Here is a 20054-nt window from a genome sequence, read left to right as displayed (position 1 = left end):
TTGCCATTTGTAGTTGAGATCAAATCTAAACTGTTGAAGGAGTGACAACCTCCTCATCCCCACCTCTTTAGAGCATGATTGGCCAGTTGCCTGTCTGCTCATGTCTCTCCATGCCGTGCTGGGCTCGGAAGGCATCCTGTTGCATTATGGGAGTAGTAGTACTCTTTTAACGGGGACCGACGTACTCCATCGGCAATTCGAAGAAATAGAACTACGTTCCCCAGCATGACTGAAAAATAGGCTGGAGCTAAGGAAAGCAGAGCTGAATTTAAAGAGACAAGGTTTTACGCGCAGCGAGTTTACATTTTTTAAAAGGGTTCATGATGACAGAAGGAACGTAAGTATAGATTTCCATACACTGAATACATGTAGAATAAATGTTGAACAGAACATCGTATTCAACCGGTAAGCCCAAACCCTTTAAAAACTCAAATGTCTGCAAAAAGTGACAACGAATATTCTATAATTGTGATTTTGATTTTCTGAAAATGTTTCAAAAAGGAAATATCACCACTTAAACTGTACATCAAAGCGGCAGTTTGCTAGAATATACAACTGTTTTAATGGCTGAATATAGATTTTATGTTTTACTGTATCTTCAGATACTGATGTTCTGAATGACTCAAATCATCACTAATTTGTGTGTGTTAGACTGTGTACACGTGTATATATCCAGTAATACCGACAGGTATTCTCCTTGCTTGAAGAATGCAGTTCATGTTTCTCGTCGGTATCATGTTAAAACAGGTGTTTGAGGAGACGGGGTGGACCTTACAAGAGTGAACCAGCCACAGACCTGAGGCGCTGGCGGCTGTCTAATGTGGAGGGTCGGCAAACCTGGCGTTATGTCGAAAACGAAGACTCCGCGGAAAGGGAACTGAATATGCTGGAAGCTCACTCTCTGGGCCTCGACACAGTACGGCTGATGGTTTACGTTGACTTTATTTATTGTTAGACACCATCTCCCATAACTTTGTCTCAGAGCTGTATACTGAGAGGCATCACATGATGCTTACCAGTATGTCATAGGTCATTGGGAGTAAACTACTAAGAAACCATACAAACTCTATGCAGATAGCTTCACAGATCTGGAATGAACACAGCCCCTCAGTGCTAACCACTGTGCCACCTTGCCACTACCATTATCAAAGAAAAAGAGTTATGCTTTGATAATGGTAGTGGCAAGCTGCTTGCAGCTCAGCAAGTGCACATGATCATTGATTCTGACACCAGTCACCAGAATTTCTCTTTTGGCTTCACGTAATGTGATAATGGTGGCCAGTTCATGACAGGCACACTGTACCCTGCCAGAGAAGTCAAACTTACTGTATACCTACTAATAAGAGGTGTGCATTGTCATACATACAGTACATGTAAGCATAGAATTTTCTGCAAAATAAGGCACAGAATGTGTGGGGTGAGAACATATTCTCCATAGATTTGCATAGTCAAGTGTGATCTCAATCCATACTGTACTGCAGCCCGTTCTATCACATCTCCACCTCTGAGCTGGTCTACCTGTGCTGTCATTGTGGGTGGTACCTCTCTGTGGTACACTCCATCTGTCATGTCAGAACAGTTTGAACATTGACACGTCACCCAGCACCACATTGCACCTTGTTCTGAATATTCAGTGTCGAACCCACATGTACATGCAGGCTACCTACATCTGCCATCTTCCTTTATGGTCCAGTTGTCTCTGCAGCGGTCAGGGAGCCAGGACACTGCTAGCAGGATGCTGAGGCACTCCAGGGCCGACAGCAGTTGTGCAGTGGTGGTGCCACAATCACATTCACATTTACACATTTTTTGGAAATTAAGTGAATAAATAGATTTTTACTAGTAATTTGTGAATAGAAATTTCTGGGGGAAAATGCTGGAACCACATTACTTTGTTGCGTTCTTGTTGCATTCATAATGCCTCTCTGTATACATTGCACATAGGTGGTTCTCATTGATATCTGACACATTTTATTTGTGTAACAAAGCAAAGGTTGTTAAACCTTGGATTTATTCAGTTACATTAAAGTCCACAGATGGGTTGCGTTTTACTAGACTTGCCTTGTTTCAGGTCCACGTCTTATAAATTATATTTTTTAAACAATGTCCATTACAATTGTAGTTAATTACAATCTGACTTTGGCAAACAATGAATCAAGATGTAACCTTCATCACATGCATCAAGATTAAAACAACAACAATTTATATGCTTTTCAAAATCAGGTTTCTGAGCTTAGTAATATATCATCACTTTCAATAACCACTTATCTGCTTCAGGGCCCGGAGCCAATTGGGCGCAAGGCTGGATACGTCCCAGACGGGACTTGTCCATCGCAGGGCACACACACAGATACAAACACACTCAGGGGCAGTTTTTTATTTACAGAAGCAAATGAATCTACAAGCATGTCTGTGGACTGTGGGAGGAACTGGAGCACTGTGAGGCAGCCATGCTAACCACTTTGCCACCATTCCACTCATGTTCAGATATGTTGAGTATAAATGTGTCAGATATAAATGGAACACCCTTTATTATACAAGTGCATAAAATGCAAGTTTCAGTTTTGTCTCTGTATGTTACTTTAATCAGTTTCTTTGATTTTCTGATGATAACTTTATGTTTTAATTTCAGCGTTCCTGTAAGACAAGTTTTCTGCCCAGATCATGCATGATTTTGCATTATATGTTCATGAGTCAAACTTAGTTTTTTTTGTCTTTCGACAGAGCATGTTTGCTCCCAGTTCCCCTCCTGCTGATACAGCAAGACAGTCAGCTCTGAAGGGAATGGAGTTCTACCGCCTCCTGCAGGCAGAAGATGGGCATTGGGCAGGGGACTACGGAGGACCTCTCTTTCTACTCCCAGGTCTGGAGCTTTGAGACATCAGCCCAGCTCTTCTCTGTCTTATGGATAAAACACTTGTGCAAGTCCTAATTGAGGACATTTAATTAGTGGTGTTCCTCAGGGATCTTTACTAGGACTACTGCTCTTTTTAATATATATCCATTAATTAGATTTTGGCATAGTTAGAAAGGTAGTCTTGTTTTACTGACAAACACTGTAGAAGCTTCAAAAGAAATTCCAAAATACTGAAATCAAATTCATGATTGTTCAAACACTTGACAGGTGACATTCAACATATACAGGTGTGTGGTGTTGCATTTAATAATCAAAAATACCACATTAAAAAAAAACAGTCAATAACAAGCTTGAAGAGGCTAGTTATGAAAAAGACTTTGTTTTATATTGACACTCACTACATTTTCTGCTTCTAGAAACTGGGATGAAATATGGCAAACAGAATGTAGAGATATGTAGAAGAAGAGTAGAATTTTAAAATTGTACAATGCAATAGTTCTTATTTAGAATAACATCTATAATTTTTAGTCACAACAATACAAAATATATTATTTATCTGGAATCAGTCCAGAGAGGGCAGATACACCAGATACACACTTATGCTTAAAATAACATTCTACTTTGGTGCTAAATCTTACTCTTGAACAGAGAACACAGGGGACATAATTCAAGCTTTTGAAAATATCAAAGGTCAGTCCAACTGACTTTTTAGAATCAATGTTGAATCACAAATAAGGGGACTCAAATGGAAACTGCAGGGAAATGCATTTAAAACTGACAACAGGAGGCACTTCTTTACACAAACTGTTGCCAGATTACAGAACAAGCTACTAAGCTGATACCTTGGCTTCTTTCAATAACCAGTTGGATGAGATCCTTGTATCAATTAGTGCCTAAAACCCCAAATGGACTAGATGATTCATATATACCTCTCTCAGTTGTATATGTTCTTATGGTTTTATAATGAAGGTAGTTGTGAACTGCATGTGCAGTTTTCCCACACAAGAAAGTTCCATCCCTATCTGACTGCCAGCACTGATAATTCCAAATCACCATAGTGTACCTCTAACAGAAGCAATACAAGCAAAGGCAAAATCGAAATCTGAGGGCAGCATTCTTTCAGTTTGTTTTAAAAATAATCATTATTGGATGCTGGCAAAGCGGACATTTGTTTTTTCACAACAGAGGTTGTGAGATGTGGTAGTATCATGCTACAGGCAAGTCTGCGCCTTTTCCAGATTATGTCATTCATTTGTACATTTTTCTTTTTAGAAAATTGCTTTGTTTTTTCCCCGTCTCTTTGAAAGAAATGCCTGTGAAGTTAATTGATATCTCTAAATCCCTCCTGTGTGCTTGTGTAGTTGCCCTGCTACAGATTGGTATCTTGTCCTGTTTTGCTTCCCATGCTTCTGGCAGAGATTTGGATTGTTGCAGCCCTTACCAGGAATAAGTGTAGTTTCTGATAAAGGATGGTCTGATGGGGTGTGTATCTTTGCTGTTGAGCAGGCCTTCTGATCACCTGCCACGTGGCTAAGATCCATCTCCAAGAGGCCTGGAAGAAGGAGATGGTGAGGTACCTGCGCTCAGTGCAGCTCCCTGATGGGGGATGGGGCCTGTGAGTGTCTCTTCATCTTCCTCAAGACTTAACTATCCCATCAGTTCGTTTCCTCTTTGTTTACATCCCATTTGAAGTAACAACAACTGTGTAGCCTAGATAGGTTCAATAATGGAAACTGCTAGGAGAAAATTATAAATAAACCATTTCTGCTTAAAAATGTTATATGTGTGTGCTCTTATGGATTGTTCTGGAGCATAGACCTTTCCTAGTTCCATTCTTTCTTCTAATCTTAAAATATATGGTACTGGTACAAGTTGTATCCCAGAGGCTGTTTTGAGAAATAAAATGTTTTTGTTTGTTTAAAATGATCTTTATGCTGGACTTTCAGGCATGTTGAAGACAAGTCAACAGTCTTCGGCACTGCCTTGAACTATACCACACTGAGAATTCTGGGAGTTGAACCTGATGACCCTGATATGGTGCGGGCCAGAAACAACCTTCACAGCAAAGGTCAGAGGTCACACCAGGATTCTGTTTTTTTCTGGAACTTACAAGATAAGAGCTGGTATAACTTTTGATGTTGCAACACTTTTCATTAATCATGAAAGGCCAAAATAATTTCTGTAAAAAGTTTTCAATCTCTCTTCTAACTCTGTAGTGAAATTAGAGGAAAACATGCACTCCTTTTTATGTTATTGTCTTCTTTTAAATTTTATAGGAGGTGCCATTGGAATTCCTTCCTGGGGTAAATTCTGGTTGGCCATCCTCAATGTGTACAGCTGGGAGGGGATGAATACTCTCCTTCCAGAAATGTGGTATGTTTAACAGAAGGCAGCAGAGAAAATGTATTGTTGTGGCAAAATAATATTTGTTTCACATAAGTGTGATAACTAAAATAAAAAATGTTGTTTTCTCATAAATAAAAGTTCTTGATTTTCTTTTAGAAGGCAGAAGAAGTACGGCTAACATTTGTCTGCCTCCCCAGGCTGTTTCCCACCTGGATGCCTGCTCATCCATCCACACTGTGGTGTCACTGCCGCCAGGTTTATCTGCCCATGAGCTATTGCTATGCAGTGCGCCTCACTGCCCAGGAAGATGCTCTGGTGTGCAGCCTCAGACAGGTAGAGTGCAACACATTCTCTAGCAGGGGCCTATGTAACATTATTTAATGATGTTGTTCCTGGGGTGCTGTATTTCTGTGCAACACTAGGGGGCAGGCAAGATACACCTTCTTTGGGGCTTGGGAACCTGTTATGTAAGTTGAACATTTTACAGAATAATAGTTAGTGTATCTCAGACTGCAAACAAATGAAGCTCATTTACACACCTTAAGATCATAATTATCTTTTTTTTCTTACGTAAGTTTTGTTTTCTACATTTTATATTAAGATAAATCAATACAAATAAATCCAGTCTTTGTTTTTTTCAGCCTAAAATGCATGAAACTCCTGAGGTATTTTGTCGTTAATGAGATAAGAAGGCATACGTGTTTTCATCAGGAAGCCAAGTGAAGTCTGAACATTTTTAATCATTCTTTTGAGTCAAAAGTTCTGCTCTTCTCCTGACTAACATCTTAAATTTGTTAAAACATTTACTTATTATACTGAAATCAAGGCCGCAGAGGGTCTCAAGCTTTTAGAGTTTTGTGCTTTGTAGTATACCCTCTTTCCTGCTTGTTTTTCCAGGAGCTGTATGTACAGGACTATTCATCAATTGACTGGCCTGCTCAAAGGAACAACGTGGCGGCCTGCGATATTTACACACCTCACAGCAAACTTCTAACAGTAGCTTACTGTAGGTGCTTTACAGTACTTTACTCCAAGAGTTTGAGGCTTGATTCTGTACAGGGAAATTCCATTCCAATGTCTTTCCTGTCTTCCAGTAATCATGAATGTGTATGAGTCCCATCACAGCACCTCTCTCAGGAAACGAGCAGTTGAGGAACTTCTCAGTCATATTAAGGCAGATGACAGTTTTACCAAGTGTATCAGCATTGGACCAGTAAGTTATTAAATGTTCTGTCGTAACATTTTAGCACCCTTCTTTGCACTGGGTTGCTGAATGAAAATAAAATCTGAGACTGTGACATATTTATGGAATATCTTGATGTGTGGGCAGCTCGGTATTGCAGTGGTTAGCATTGCTGTCTCACAGCACTGGGGTTCCGGCTTCAATTCTGGACCTGGGGTGCCATCTGTGTGGAATATATGACCTCTCTGTGTTTGCGTTGGTCTCCTTCATCTGCTCCAATTACTATGTGGTGGTAGGAGTATTTAGAGTAGAGTAGGTAAATTGGTATCTGGGAAACCTGGCCCTGGTGTGAGTGTGTGTGCATGTGTCTGTGTGTGCACTTTGATGGATTGGCATCCTGTCCAAGGTGGATCCTGTTTTTGTACCCATCATTTGCTGCAGTAGACTCTGGCTCCCCTGCAGCCCTGATTTGGATGAGGTGGTTAGAAAATGGATAGATGTTAAAACGTGCACATTACAGTCCAAACCTCCTAGTAAAGCATTTATGCACATGGTAATTCCCAGAAATATATTTAGCTTCTGTGGATGTATTGGTATGTATCTAGAACAGTTAAGGGACAGAGAAAACAAATCGTTCAGCAAAACCTGAAAAGAAAAGAAAATACAGAAGAGGATTGATAACTGGTTTAAGGAACAGTGGCTAGTTAAGCGCTGTGCACAAAAGCTCTGTTACAACATCACCCATGGCTCAATCACACACAGTCTGGGAGTCAAACTTGAAAGTCCTAGAGTTACCATGGTGCTCAGACAAACTCCACTTTCCAGAGGAAAACAATCCATTCTCAGTCTTGGCTATTAATGGAGTGATTCAATCGGTTGGCTATTTTAAACTTAAGAGTCCTGCTTTGAATCCTGTGAATGGTATTTAGAATGTATCTTGTTCTCCTCAGATCTCCAAGACCATCAACATGCTGGTGCGCTGGTATACAGATGGTCCCTCCTCCCCGGCCTTTCAAGAGCATGTGTCCAGAATCCCTGACTACCTGTGGTCAGTACTGGGTTTTGTATTTGGTGCTGGTTGCCATGGTGCTCCCACTAACGCACCTGCTCAACATTGAAATCAGTGTTGGGAAACTTTAAAAAGTAATCAAATACAGATGGAAACTCTTTTTAAAAGTTACAAAAAGGAAGGGGGGTCAAACCATTTTTTCAAAGCCACCAATTACAGTGAGTTACATATTGTGTGCTTAGTTACTATGTGAAGTAATACATTACTTTTTAGAAGCAATTCCTCCAAAACTCCAATGAATTTAACAAATTATTACATTATACAAACGTTTGTAACAGTAATACATTTTGTAAAGTCGTTTGGGTTAGGAACTTTGTGAGTTCTATTTATTTAAAGCTAGGGAGCTGAGTTTGTTAATGTCACTACTGTTAAGCAAGTCCAAACTGAAATTTAATGATTTAAGAACAGCCAATCCTCTTGTGGAGTTGTGAAAACGATACATTGCCGGTGCACATGTCAAGGATGGAAACATAAGTTCTCAAGGGCTGGGTCATTGCAGGTCCATACAGGTGATGCTCAAATGGAAACTGACTAAAAGCCAGAAGCACAGGCGATACTCTTATTAATTCAAATGATTGATTCAGTCATTAAAATCAGAGGAGGAAAGAAGGTTTTTTTGAAGACTGGAATTCTCCATTCCCGATGTCTTACATTTATTAATATTATCTACTACCTTGAGCAGTCAAACCCTGTTAAATAAACAAGATTGATTTGTTTAAAGTCCACTATGTACTTTGTCTCATTCCTTATTTGACATCTTATATCCTGTGGATTAATGCTTAAAACCTTCTTTCACAGGATGGGCCTTGATGGCATGAAAATGCAGGTAAGGTGATGAATCCAAGATTTTTGAGAATCTATACGTCAGTGGACACAGGAATCCACTTCATTGCAAGTGTTGTAATGACAGAACAATATCACCCTTGCTTCTCCTAGTTGATGATCTACTTTTCAGCAGTGAGTTAACCATGCTGATCTATGACCTATATGATTTATGCTTTTTTAACATCACAGCAGTCTCAGCGCAGTGCTAGTGTTAGATCTGAAACATTGTATTGGTTTCTTGTTTGAGGTTAATTAATATGCACTATTAATGCTCAATAATTTTCGATTAACCATATGTGTTGTCTCATAGTTCTGCTCTCTTTCAGGGAACAAATGGATCACAGCTGTGGGATACTGCTTTTGCTGTGCAAGCATTTCTTGAGGTAATTCACCAGAATTTTTTTAAAAGCTCTTTGGTTTATATACAGTATATGTATGATTTTAACAAAAACCTGTGCACTGTAATGCCATTTTTTTTCTCTGCAGGCTGGAGCCCAAGACTGTTCTACATTTACAGAGTGTCTCCATCATGCCCATGAATTCTTCAGAATCACACAGGTGAGAACATTCTGATGTACTAAATACTCCAATCCTTTACAACATGCATTGTAGGCAAAGTAATGTTATTTTCCTTGTAGTTGTAATTTATTTTCTTCCTTCATTAGTTTGCAATATCAATAAAAGCTAATGTTGTTGTTGTACTCTTTGTTGTCAAGTGTTAGACACTGTGTACAAATGTCATATTTAACAATTAGTAATAGTAATCTTTATTTTATATATCACCTTTCATGTTCGGAGACATTCTGCTTTGCAGAAAAGAGATGAACACCAAAATCAAACAACAGAAAATAATACAATACATAGTTAATATATAACAATAGCAATAATACTGTACAAATCAGTATTCAGCAGAAACTAAGGCATAAAAGTAAGTTTTCATTTTTTATTTAAAAGAGGTAGTCATGTTGCAAATCCTTAAGTGTTTTGAAATCTCATTCCACAGCCTGTGGACAAAATGAGAAAAAAAACATCTCCAAAAGATTGCCTTTAATTTTGGATATTATATTTAATTAAAAAAAATTATCTTAACAGCGATGGTAGCTCATACTTCACAAATATTAATTTTATTTCATATGTATGCAACATTTCCATATTTAACTAACACTTTACAATGGCTGAAAAAACAGAACAAACAGCGTTGTCTTTTAAACCATCTTAATGATGGTTAAAACATAGTTTCTTAATAGTGTAAGGAATGGTATTTTAATACTGTTTATTATTGTTTTATCAATGTTATAATGTAAGCTACTTCTACCAGGAGTTATTTAAACATTTTTCCCCACCTATTTATCAGATACCAGAAAATCCTCCTGATTATGAAAAGTACTATCGACACAGGAACAAGGTGAGTTCTCAAGTCAAGGTCCTTGCCAGTTTAAATAAAACCTTAGAATGGTTCTACTGTAAGTGAGAGCAAGCCATCTAGACCATTTGATAGTTAGCAGCTTATTGATCCAAGATCCAAGGAACTCATCCAGCTGTTTCCTGAAGGAAGCCAGCTTCAACAAAACATTAGGTAGCATGTCCCACACGTCCAAAACCCTTTTCATAAAGAAATGCATCTGTCATCAGTTTAAATACACTTTTCCCTAGGTTCCACTTCTATCCTCTAGTCTGTTTATTCTCAAGACATCCACTGCATCAACGTTGTCAGTGCCTCTGAGAATCTTGAATACTTGTATAAAGTCTTCCTAGTCTTCACCCTAGACATCTCTGTTCAAGAGGAATAAGTTTCAGTTCTTTCAGCCTGTCTACACTACGCTGCTCTAAAAATGTTGTATTTCACTTTCTGAACATCAGTTTCTTGGTTCTAAAACTAAAAAACTGGCCAATACATAAAAATAATAGAGAATATTTAATACCATTAACATTTTTAAAAAATAACCTTTAAATTAGATCATTCAAACATAACTGGCGGGATTTTCAATGGATTTCACAAGGACACATATCAGTAAGAGCCAGTTTCTCATGTATGCGATTGTGAGTGAGGCATGTCTCATTGTTTTAGTAATCAGTCTTCTTCACTGGGTTGTCTGTCCTTTTTATGTTGAACTCCAATGTAGGTACAATGCAGACATTCCTTTCAGGCTTTCAGAAAGGCTATATGAGGTCCTATGTGAAACGCAAAGGACTCCGTGTGTTTTTTAGGGTGGCTTTCCTTTCAGCAACCGGGACTGTGGCTGGATTGTGGCTGATTGTACAGCAGAAGGCCTGAAGTCAGTGATGCTGCTGCAGGACAAATGCCCTTTCATCACGCAGCACATTCCCAAGGAGCGCCTCTTTGATGCTGTCGATGTGGTACTGCCATCGTGACAGTTTTGCCTTTTTAAAAGAGATGAGAACATGATCTGAAGGAACTGCAATCTTTATTCATATCAGTTAAGGGTGGGGGTTGCAAAACATGTATCAGCTTCATTACAGTGTTTTGTGTTATGTGAATGCATGAAATGAAGAAACCTTTTAATATTAAATTTTCTACCTAATTGAGATTTTTTCCCAAAGTTAACATTTTGATGAGTTATTTGTTGACTAATTATTTATACTTCTGGCCAGGGAGAACAATGTGAGTTGTTAGCCCTGCAGACTACATGATGTTGTCATTGGAGATATTGACTATTCTTGATTGGAACTTTGTATTTTTTTATGCATGTCCTGATACCAGTTCCATTCTGTATGGCTTATTAATTATGGCTCCTGATCAGTCAGTTTTTCCTAAAGATGGTCAGTGTCTGTTCTTGTGTTCTTTGTCCTGTATGGGCAGCTTCTGAGCATGAGAAACGCTGATGGCGGATTTGCCACTTACGAGACCAAAAGAGGGGGAAGACTGCTGGAACTCCTGAACCCTTCCGAAGTATTTGGTGAGTCCATCCATCTATCCATTTTCTAACCACTTTACTCAATCCAGGGTTGTGTTAGAGCGGGAGCTTCTCTCAGCAAGCAACATTTGGAAGGCAGGATACACCCCAGACAGGACGGCACTCCATCGCAGGGGACACGCAAACACAGGCAGGAAATACACACTCCATGCAATTAGTACCACAGGAATTGAACCCAAGGCCCAAGAGCTGTGAGGCAGCAGTACTAACCACTGTGCCGACCCAAGTCCTTTCATAAAAAACTATTGATAATAATGATGATGAGAATAATTTTAAGTGAGTCCCAATCAAGTGCTCCAGTTAAGACCTCTGACATAAACTTATCATAAGGTATGATTGAGGCTTTCCTGTTCATGGATTTGAAGCAGGAATACATCAGATGGAACTACTGTAAGTGGGTGAAAGGTGGCACTTTCTGTCCAGGCTACCATGGGACACTGTCCAACTGGTACTACAGCTTTGCTGTTTGTATTCCAGACTCACCATCTAAGTTTTTTACAACTTTTGTCACAAAACATAAAACTCATAAGATGTACAAGAGCTGTTTATCTGAGGTTAGTGCAGGGTTCTTCAGGGCTGTCTGGTTCAATATTGCTGCCCGATTCTGTTACTGTGTTACAAATAGTTGATGTTTAAAATGAGAACAAACCCCTGACACGAGAAGAACATTTTTTTACCAAAGAAAAGCAACTCAAGCCTTTAATGTTTGTTCTCACTTCAATCCCTGTTATGTTTTTTGCCTTGCTATAGAGAGAAAATATGTGAATATATGCTCAGCTGAAAATCTAATGCATTGCTTTACAGGTGACATAATGATAGACTACACCTACGTGGAGTGTACCTCTGCAGTGATGCAGGCACTCAAGCATTTTAGCAAGTCATTCCCTGAATATAAAACAGAAGAAATCAGGTAAAACACACCCGAGAGTTCAATATCATGCCCCACTCCATTAAATGAGTGTTTGTGATTAAACAAAAATCCAGTGTCTGTCTGACTCTTATTCCTTGTGTTTTTCTTCATTGACAGGTCTACTTTGCAGCAAGGACTAGAATATTGCAGGCAGGCACAGAGAGATGATGGCTCATGGGAAGGGTAAATTATTTCTGACACTTAAACTGATTTTTTTTCTTACAACTTTCAAAGTGATAGGAAATGTGCTTATGGTAACGTGGGACAGTTGTGCAAAATCTTCTTTTCAGTAATTTGTTATAAACTATATATAAGTCATGTGCCATGTGTTTTGTTTTTCTCCTAGATCTTGGGGGGTGTGCTTCACATATGGAGCATGGTTTGGACTGGAAGCCTTTGCCTCTGTGGGTCACACCTTCCGGAATGGGTAACCAAATTTATTTAGAAACAAAGTAAACCTCTGCAGTAAGAAATAGGACATATACAGATGCAGCCATTCAAAACAAGTGGGTTATGCCGCGGTAAAACGCGGTGGGCGTTTCGCGGTATAACACGTCATAATACCATACATACCGTATAATACCGCATAATACCACAAGTAAGATAATAGTATCCGGAATTACCGCCAGGTGGAGCAAATAAAGCTCAACCTCTCATGTACAGAGTTTGAGCTGTCGCCATCAAAGTCTTTACCGAAGATATTACTAATAGTATTAATAATGAGTGACCTTGGACAAGCTGTAAACTCAAAGTATTACCCTGGTCCACATTCTTTGTAACCATCTTTGTAAACAAAAATACTTTATTTTTTCAAAAAGTAACACCACAGCATTTCGTTGATCCGATCACGCATTTGTTTCCAATCATACAAAGTAATTTTTGAGGATCCCTGATTCACCATGCCTTTCACATGCTCAGCAAAGATATTTATTTAGGAACATAAACATATTACTGTATGTAAACTACACTGTATATGGCAGGTCTTGGTATTTTAAAGAACAAATACCAGTATTCCATTTCTCCCTAAACATTTTAAGCATAAAAAATTACATGTGGTATTTTTGGAAACATTTTTACGTGCTCCTTGCTCCTTCAGACCATGTTACAGTACGTTTATACAGTATACAGTACTCTGTGAGAAAAGTGATAGTTTTAAGCTTTTCTGCAAATACGCTCGATATCGGAGTAAACAGAAGCATACTTTTAGAATTTGATTAATAGGGAATATAATATGGAATTGTGTATCTAAAGAAATCAATAACGTTATTTTCCATTGATATGTGTTTGTCACATGACTGCCTCGGTGGCGTGATAGCTTAAGTGACTGACTTATAACCCTGAGGTTGAGTATTCAAACCCAACTGTCGCCATCAGTTTTCTTTTAACAAATAAACATTTCTTTGAAAAACTAAGATAGCGAATATTATTGGCATTATATTGACATTTTTTGTATTTCTAAATATCACAACATGTTTGTACTGTGTGTACACAGCGGTACCGCAGGTTGTACTGTAGGGCGCAAATCCACGTGAGCCCAAAAGCCCTACATGCGCCCTAAATGTGCATTCGCCTGGCGCTGCGCGGTTGTTATCACATCTCTCTCTCTCTGTGTCTACATTGTTTGTAACCAAACCGGTTTCACAGGTATTTTCAAAGTAGAATAAGGGCAAGTCCACCTCCCCCACTGTGTCAGTCTTTTGTGTAAAAAAAATCAGTTTGAACACCATGGGTGCTGGTTTTAAGATGCTGCTGAGTAAAGAATAGGAATTTTCCTGCTGTCAGCAGTATTGTGTATATAGTTGACCCTTACCTGAATGAAAACAGGACATAAAGAAAGGGTTTCAAAAATCAAACATATTTATTCCTTTGTTTTTTGGTCTGGGTAATTGGAGGCTACGCTGTTATGCTTCCTATGGTGATATACAGGTTTTTTGCACGAAGCCATATTGAGCAGTATTTGTGCACAGTAAAGAGATTAAATGATTAAATCTTTTCACTACCGACCAATGCACCAGGGGTGCACCTGTCGGTCATTTTGACCAGCCAATCACGTACCGCGGTAAGGCGCAGTGGCGCACACGTAGATGCCCGCGGTACGGGTTTGTACCATGCATTTTGAATGGCTGCATTTGTATAAGAATGACTGACTTACTAGCCTAAAAAACATTTAATGGATGGCTAGCGCTGTTCAGTGGTTTTTTAATTAAGATAATTGTTCTGAATGATGCAGAATGATCAGCAGGAACTTCTTCAGTCTGATTTTCAACCAGCTTCAAAGTTCAATCATGTTGAATTAATTGTTAAAATGAACAAAGAGATACTGTCTTAGTCAAGCACAACTGTACTGAATTCTGATTTTCACCCAGGCTTTTTTAGACAGGCTGCTGATAACCTTCACAGCTGTCTTAACAAGAGAACGGTCCTTCTTATGAAATCCCAGGAGAAAAGTGGGCATTGTGCTAATCTTACAGCTGTCATGCCACAGGTCTGCGTGCAGTGAGGTGCAGAGAGCCTGCGATTTTCTGCTCTCAAAGCAGATGGAGGACGGGGGCTGGGGAGAGGACTTTGAATCCTGTGAGCAGCGTAGGTATGTCCAGAGTGAGAAGTCCCAGATACACAACACCTGCTGGGCCCTCCTAGGCCTCATGGCCGTGAGGTAAGTACAATTCCTGCCCGCTGAGAGTCTCGTCTTTCTATTGATGCAATCCAAAATATTTTCACTAGGAATAGCAAACACCCAAGAATTAAGCAAAGTGAGTGTATATTGGGTTAATGTGTTTTAGTTTTAGTTATTTTTGTAGCTTAACCTGCTTGCCTGAGGGCCAAACTCCTGATCATAGGACAAGGAGGCAGGAACCCCCATGCAGAGTGGGGAGTGACCAAGGGGTGACTGCAGAGAACGAGACGGAGTGGAAGGAAGAATGTGAGGGAGAGAAGAGATTTACAGTATTGTTAATTTTTAACATTTAAAGGGAAAGACGTGAATGATTATGTTTTAGAGAAGCTGAGGCTGATTGGACTTTCAGCCCTGATGACCAAATTTCCATTAAAAAGTAAATTCCTTATTTAGATGTAGTTTCCTTTAGTATTGTATTCACCACTGAGTGCAATTTGATTTTTCTTTTCAGATACCCAGATGACAGAGTGATAGAAAAGGGTATACAGATGCTAATTAGTAGGCAACAGCCCAATGGAGACTGGGCACAGGTGAATGTTTTCTTCTGCTTTCACCTCCTTGTTCCTGTCACCTGTAGATAAAAGGGAAGGCATTTTGGTGAACACAGATGTTAACCAGCAGCTGAACGACTGTGTTCCCTTCTTTCTATTGCAGGAGAACATCGCTGGTGTGTTTAACAAGAGCTGTGCTATCAGCTACACTGCCTACAGAAATATCTTCCCCATCTGGACTCTGGGACGTTTCACACACTTGTACCCTGCCAGCCCCCTTGCTGGAAAAGTCAAGTTATAAACAGCCTTGAAACACTATGAAGCAAACTCTAATACCTACTTTTCCTGATGGAAAACTCAAAAACATTTGTTGTTGTCTAGTCCTGAGGCCTGTAAGAGTTCTTGAGTAATTTCTTGTGCATCTTCTTATCTTTTCTTTAGAAACAAAAATGCTCATCATTGCTTTTGTTCTATAGCAGATAACAAGAAATGTGTTTACCTCTCCTAAAAGCCTTAGTCATCAATGAAAATTGTACAGTATAAAAGTAGAAGGTTGTTTAATACAATGAATGAATAAATAATGTCTGGATCAATTACAAACCAAAAGGGTTAATATCCTCCCATTTGTTCTTTTTGCAATTTTTTTTATATTAGCAGTATTAATTATTAATTGTTGTTTAAGTTTACCTCTACATACAAAAAATAATCAAAAATGGTTTTCATTTTCAAACTGTTAGCATTGTTTTGAAGACCTCTGTGGCATACACTCAGACCCCAAATGTTATGTTTTTGGTGGTGAAAAAACTATAGTGATTATGTTCACTGACCTTTTTTTGAAATTCAGAGATGAACATTAAAAGAGAAGTGCTGTAAACAGACTCAATACCTTGAAGAAATGCCTTGCCTTTTACATTTCCTGTAAAACTGCTAATTCTGTTCAAAATCTGTCATCTTAATGTTTACAGCAGCTTGTAACTTTGCCCGTGTCACTGTAGAACATCGTGAAATTTAAAATTGTTTACTTGAAAATATTGATTAAAGATTTTTGTAGATTGTAATGAATCTTTAGCACATTTTTTATTAATCTGTTCTTTCTTCCCACTCTTATTTTGTAATACTTTTGTACCATCTGCAGGGTAAAAACTGTTTTATTATTTGCAGCAACTAGCAAAACGTTCATCTGCTTTGACCTCATTATGACATAATCTGTGATGTTGCAGCATCGTCACAGTGATGTCATAATCAAGACATGCTTTAACATGGAGAATTTTTTTGTCAATCGTTTACTTTCATATGACTGCGATATCCATTGAGCATGATGTCTGAGAACGCGGACAGTGTGAGAAAGGATAAAGCAAGGCTCGTAGCAGAAAATGAAGAATTAAAAAAGCATCTCCAGTTGATGAAGGAAAATGAGGAATTAAAGAAAGTCCTGTCAAGTTACACACAAACCAAGATTAATGAAAAAGACTGCAGAGAGAAACTCGGCATCATGCCCTTTGGGCACCCTGTTTCCACATGTGTGGAAGGAACAGGTATAAACATACTTTATAGGACATTTGAATCAGAAATAATAATTGATACGAGTACAAGATTAAAACCGTGGTTGATGAATCACATATGAAATACCTAGAACATTAAGAAGATTAATTACATAGTACATAAAAAATGCTGTACTGTATATACCATAGACCAGGCTGTGCATTTGTATTTTATGTTCGTTAAAGTGGATATTACAAGGCTGTTCATGTCCTGTATGAGAAAAGGCTGTAAAATGCATTCAGCATCAAGGGAGAAACTTTTCTGGCTTTTGGTGTTAAAACCAACCACAATTTATGGGGAGTCTTTGATTAAGTAGGGCAAGTTTAAAATGTGACTTCACTCTGTATCCTTTGTATATTTTGTACTAAAAACTTAAATTTGAACAAAAAAGAACAAGACCACGCTGGCCATAAGCACCAGTTCTTGATGTTCCCAAAGATGTGCTGCAGCAGTTTAGTGTCGGCATTTATGTTAATTCACACTCATATACAGTACATACTATAAACCTATTACTTGTTCCTTTACAGTACATACTGTACATGAAATTATACTTTATACTGCTTAGCAGCCATATTTTCTGTACCAGACACAGCAACACAAGCGGGAGAGAAGCGCTTGGGACTGAGCAATGTGATGTTCAGGCTGAGAGAGAATGAAGATAAAGCTTCAAGCCCCACATTTGAGGACTACTTCTACACCTCACTGCAGTTGGGAGACCCTGATCAGAGGGGACTGCAGAGAGGCAGCCTCTCTCAGAATAGAGATCACAAACAAGGGACCCCTCTCACCACTGGCCAGGAACAGACCAGAATGTCTGAGCACTGTCTCCATAAAGGAGCTCCACTCTCAGAAGCGAAAATGTCGTCTTCACTCCAGACACAGTCTCCAGACACAAAGATTCAAAGCTTCTATGACAATGGTAAGCAAACGTGTGTTTTTAAACACAAATAATTGATAAAATGAGTCATCCATCCATTATGTAACCACATTATGAAATACAGGGAGAGTTGGAGTTTACCCAGGCAAGCAAAAGCACAAGGCAGGACACACCCTGCGTGGGACATAGGTCCATCACAGGACACACACAGACACACTAAGGCCAATTTTTCCAGAAGTCAATTAACCAGACACCAGTAGGGCTTTGGAGTGTGGGAGGAAACTGGAGTACCCAGAGGAAACCCTCGTGAACACAGAGAGAACATACAAACTCAAAACAGATAGCACCCAGGTCCAGAATTGAACCCAGAGCTAAAGCACTGAGATACTGCAATGCTTATAGTCGTGCCACGGTGCCACCATATGCCAAGTCATGTTGGAAGAAAATATGGATATCTTGTTCTAAAACAAGTTTTGTTAAAAAGAAGAAAAGTAATCCTGCTTAGTGGTCTATGAATGAAACAATCCCTTTTTCTTCATATAGAACTCCGAATGTTGCCCGGTGTGGAAGAGAGGGGCCGAGTGGTGGGGGAGATCGCCTTTCAGCTAGACAGGAGGATTTTGGGAAAGGTATTTCCAGGATTTACACGCCTGTATGGATTCAGTGTCTCAAACATCCCAGAGAAAATACAGCAGGTCAGTGTTCCCATCTGCTGAATGCTCCCTCTCACCTTTTTGAGAGTAAATCAATCATATTTTATATTTTGCTGGGATGTGATGTCATGGGATAAAATAATAGGCCCATCATGCCATGGAAAGCAGATTTAGAAAGTTTTTCCGAAGTATATAGCAAAGTCCAGCATTTAGCAAATATTTTAGATTTTAAGAAGCAATTGGACTAGGATTTATCTTAATTTGACTTAGTGACTTGCTTCAAAAGAACAGCTGGTGAAAAACAAACCAAGGCAGAATGCTGAGAGATTGAGTGGGGAATAAAAACATCAGTTTTTCACAAGCTGAGCTGATTGCTGTGTCTTCTCCAATTTGACTTCACTCTTGTCACTGTTGTATTTCCTCAAGCAGGTATCCTATAACCCTCTGACTGGCACTCTCCAGCAGTCCCAGAGGAGAGAGATGCTGGAACGCTATGATTCCCTCATGTCCCAGTTGGAAAAGTTTGGATATAACCCTAAAGTCCACCCAGCATTCTGCGAGTTTGTGGTCAACACCTACGGCATCCTGAAGCATAGGCCAGAAGGGCAACCCCCTGTGGTCTACAGTGATCCTATTACTTTGAGGAAGCTGACCCGGGACACTGTCCCTGCCAAATTCCTACAGGATTCCCTGCTGATCCTCAACTGCCTGTGTGAGCTCTCCAGGACAGATGGCAAGCCACTGTTCACCTTCTGAACATCAGGACCTGATCTAACACCACAACAGACTGGAATTCCTCTGAGTTATATAGGAACCAGATAATATAAGCAAAAAGTCAATAAAAATCTGGGCCTATCATTTTTCTTGTCTCTTTCTCCTTCAGTACATATGATCCAGTCTTCGTAATACAGAAAGCTGAAAAAGAACAAAGGGAGTTTTCTTCTGTGATCTAGGAATAAGAAGGGTTTCTAGTCAGAAAATGTAATAGGTGACACTCTTCTGAAAAGTCAATTTATTCCATGTGAAAGAAAAAGAAGACTTACTTTTTTGGTACCTATAGGTCCTGTGGGGGAACAGGGATGGGGTGGGGGTGGGGTAAAAAATTGGTTATTTGGTTATTTGGAACTCTTTCCAGAGTACCTCCAACTGTCCTTAAGCCCCTTGACTGAAGAGTATTACTAATTAACCACCTCTGATAAATTTGTATTTGTTTTTGGAGTATTATGCAGCTCAGGTTTCTTTTAACAAATCACCTATTAATAACTTCTAGGCAGGCTGTCCCAGTGGTCATCACAAGGGAGAATATTTTTCTAAACCTTGGCTAAAGAGATTTTTTACTGACAACTGTGCTGGACATGTCCTGTTTTTTAACCAAGTCTTGTGTCATTCTCTCTAAACATAAATGCACGTTTTGAAAAGCATCAATAATAACAAAAAATTTGAAGTGCCATGAAGTGTGACATAACATCTGTAGCAAATCAGTTAAAAAAATAATTTTCTTTTTTGAAATCAGACGTACCTTACATGTATCTCTGACAACAACAATGACAACAATGGGGATAAAATTCCCAATCTTTGATGGGCTTTTTTGTATTATTTCCCCAGAGATAAAACTGAAACTTCTCTAGTTTTCTTTATTGATATATGCAGATAAATGTTAAGTTCACAGCATATGTTCTAATGCAGGA

General features: G+C 39.1%; 2 protein-coding genes across 6 annotated transcripts; both read left to right on the top strand.

Moving 5' to 3' along the window:
* Positions 1-232: 232 nt before the first annotated feature.
* On the top strand, positions 233-16352 carry lss (lanosterol synthase (2,3-oxidosqualene-lanosterol cyclase)). Its single transcript, XM_006636627.3, has 22 exons — positions 233-337; positions 748-916; positions 2725-2863; positions 4364-4472; positions 4804-4925; positions 5134-5230; positions 5401-5536; positions 6101-6209; positions 6298-6416; positions 7337-7434; positions 8254-8281; positions 8607-8663; positions 8767-8838; positions 9635-9685; positions 10489-10638; positions 11102-11198; positions 12021-12126; positions 12244-12309; positions 12473-12553; positions 14612-14782; positions 15255-15333; positions 15458-16352. The coding sequence occupies exons 1-22, from the start codon at positions 321-323 to the stop codon at positions 15593-15595; spliced, it is 2211 nt and encodes a 736-aa protein (XP_006636690.3). The 5' UTR covers positions 233-320; the 3' UTR covers positions 15596-16352.
* Positions 16353-16452: 100 nt separating this feature from the next.
* On the top strand, positions 16453-19226 carry LOC102688667 (spermatogenesis and centriole associated 1 like). Of its 5 annotated transcripts, none has more exons than XM_015359099.2 (4): positions 16453-16829; positions 17423-17755; positions 18257-18408; positions 18793-19226. In XM_015359099.2, the coding sequence occupies exons 1-4, from the start codon at positions 16610-16612 to the stop codon at positions 19120-19122; spliced, it is 1035 nt and encodes a 344-aa protein (XP_015214585.2). In that variant the 5' UTR covers positions 16453-16609; the 3' UTR covers positions 19123-19226. The 5 variants fall into 5 exon arrangements, with proteins under 5 accessions (XP_015214585.2, XP_015214587.2, XP_015214586.2 ...); XM_015359101.2 differs by having other exon boundaries at positions 17402-17755; positions 18257-18342; positions 18796-19226; XM_015359100.2 differs by having other exon boundaries at positions 17402-17755; positions 18257-18342.
* The last annotated feature ends 828 nt before the right edge of the window (positions 19227-20054 follow it).

Source organism: Lepisosteus oculatus, chromosome 12, assembly GCF_040954835.1.
Source record: "Lepisosteus oculatus isolate fLepOcu1 chromosome 12, fLepOcu1.hap2, whole genome shotgun sequence".
Lineage (NCBI taxonomy): Eukaryota > Metazoa > Chordata > Actinopteri > Semionotiformes > Lepisosteidae > Lepisosteus > Lepisosteus oculatus.
The sequence above is the reverse complement of the archived record's forward strand: the minus strand, read 5'-3'. Positions and strand labels throughout refer to the sequence as shown.

Excerpts from the sequence above, each read along its gene's own strand:
- LOC102688667 (XM_015359097.2), top strand. The coding sequence starts at position 16,610 with ATGATGTCTGAGAACGCGGACAGTGTGAGAAAGGATAAAGCAAGGCTC. Across the intron at positions 17,756-18,256 it reads TCAAAGCTTCTATGACAATG|AACTCCGAATGTTGCCCGGT; the intron begins GTAAGCAAACGT and ends TTCTTCATATAG. Across the intron at positions 18,409-18,792 it reads TCCCAGAGAAAATACAGCAG|CAGGTATCCTATAACCCTCT; the intron begins GTCAGTGTTCCC and ends TATTTCCTCAAG.
- lss (XM_006636627.3), top strand. Across the intron at positions 8,282-8,606 it reads TTGATGGCATGAAAATGCAG|GGAACAAATGGATCACAGCT; the intron begins GTAAGGTGATGA and ends GCTCTCTTTCAG. Across the intron at positions 12,127-12,243 it reads TATAAAACAGAAGAAATCAG|GTCTACTTTGCAGCAAGGAC; the intron begins GTAAAACACACC and ends CTTCATTGACAG.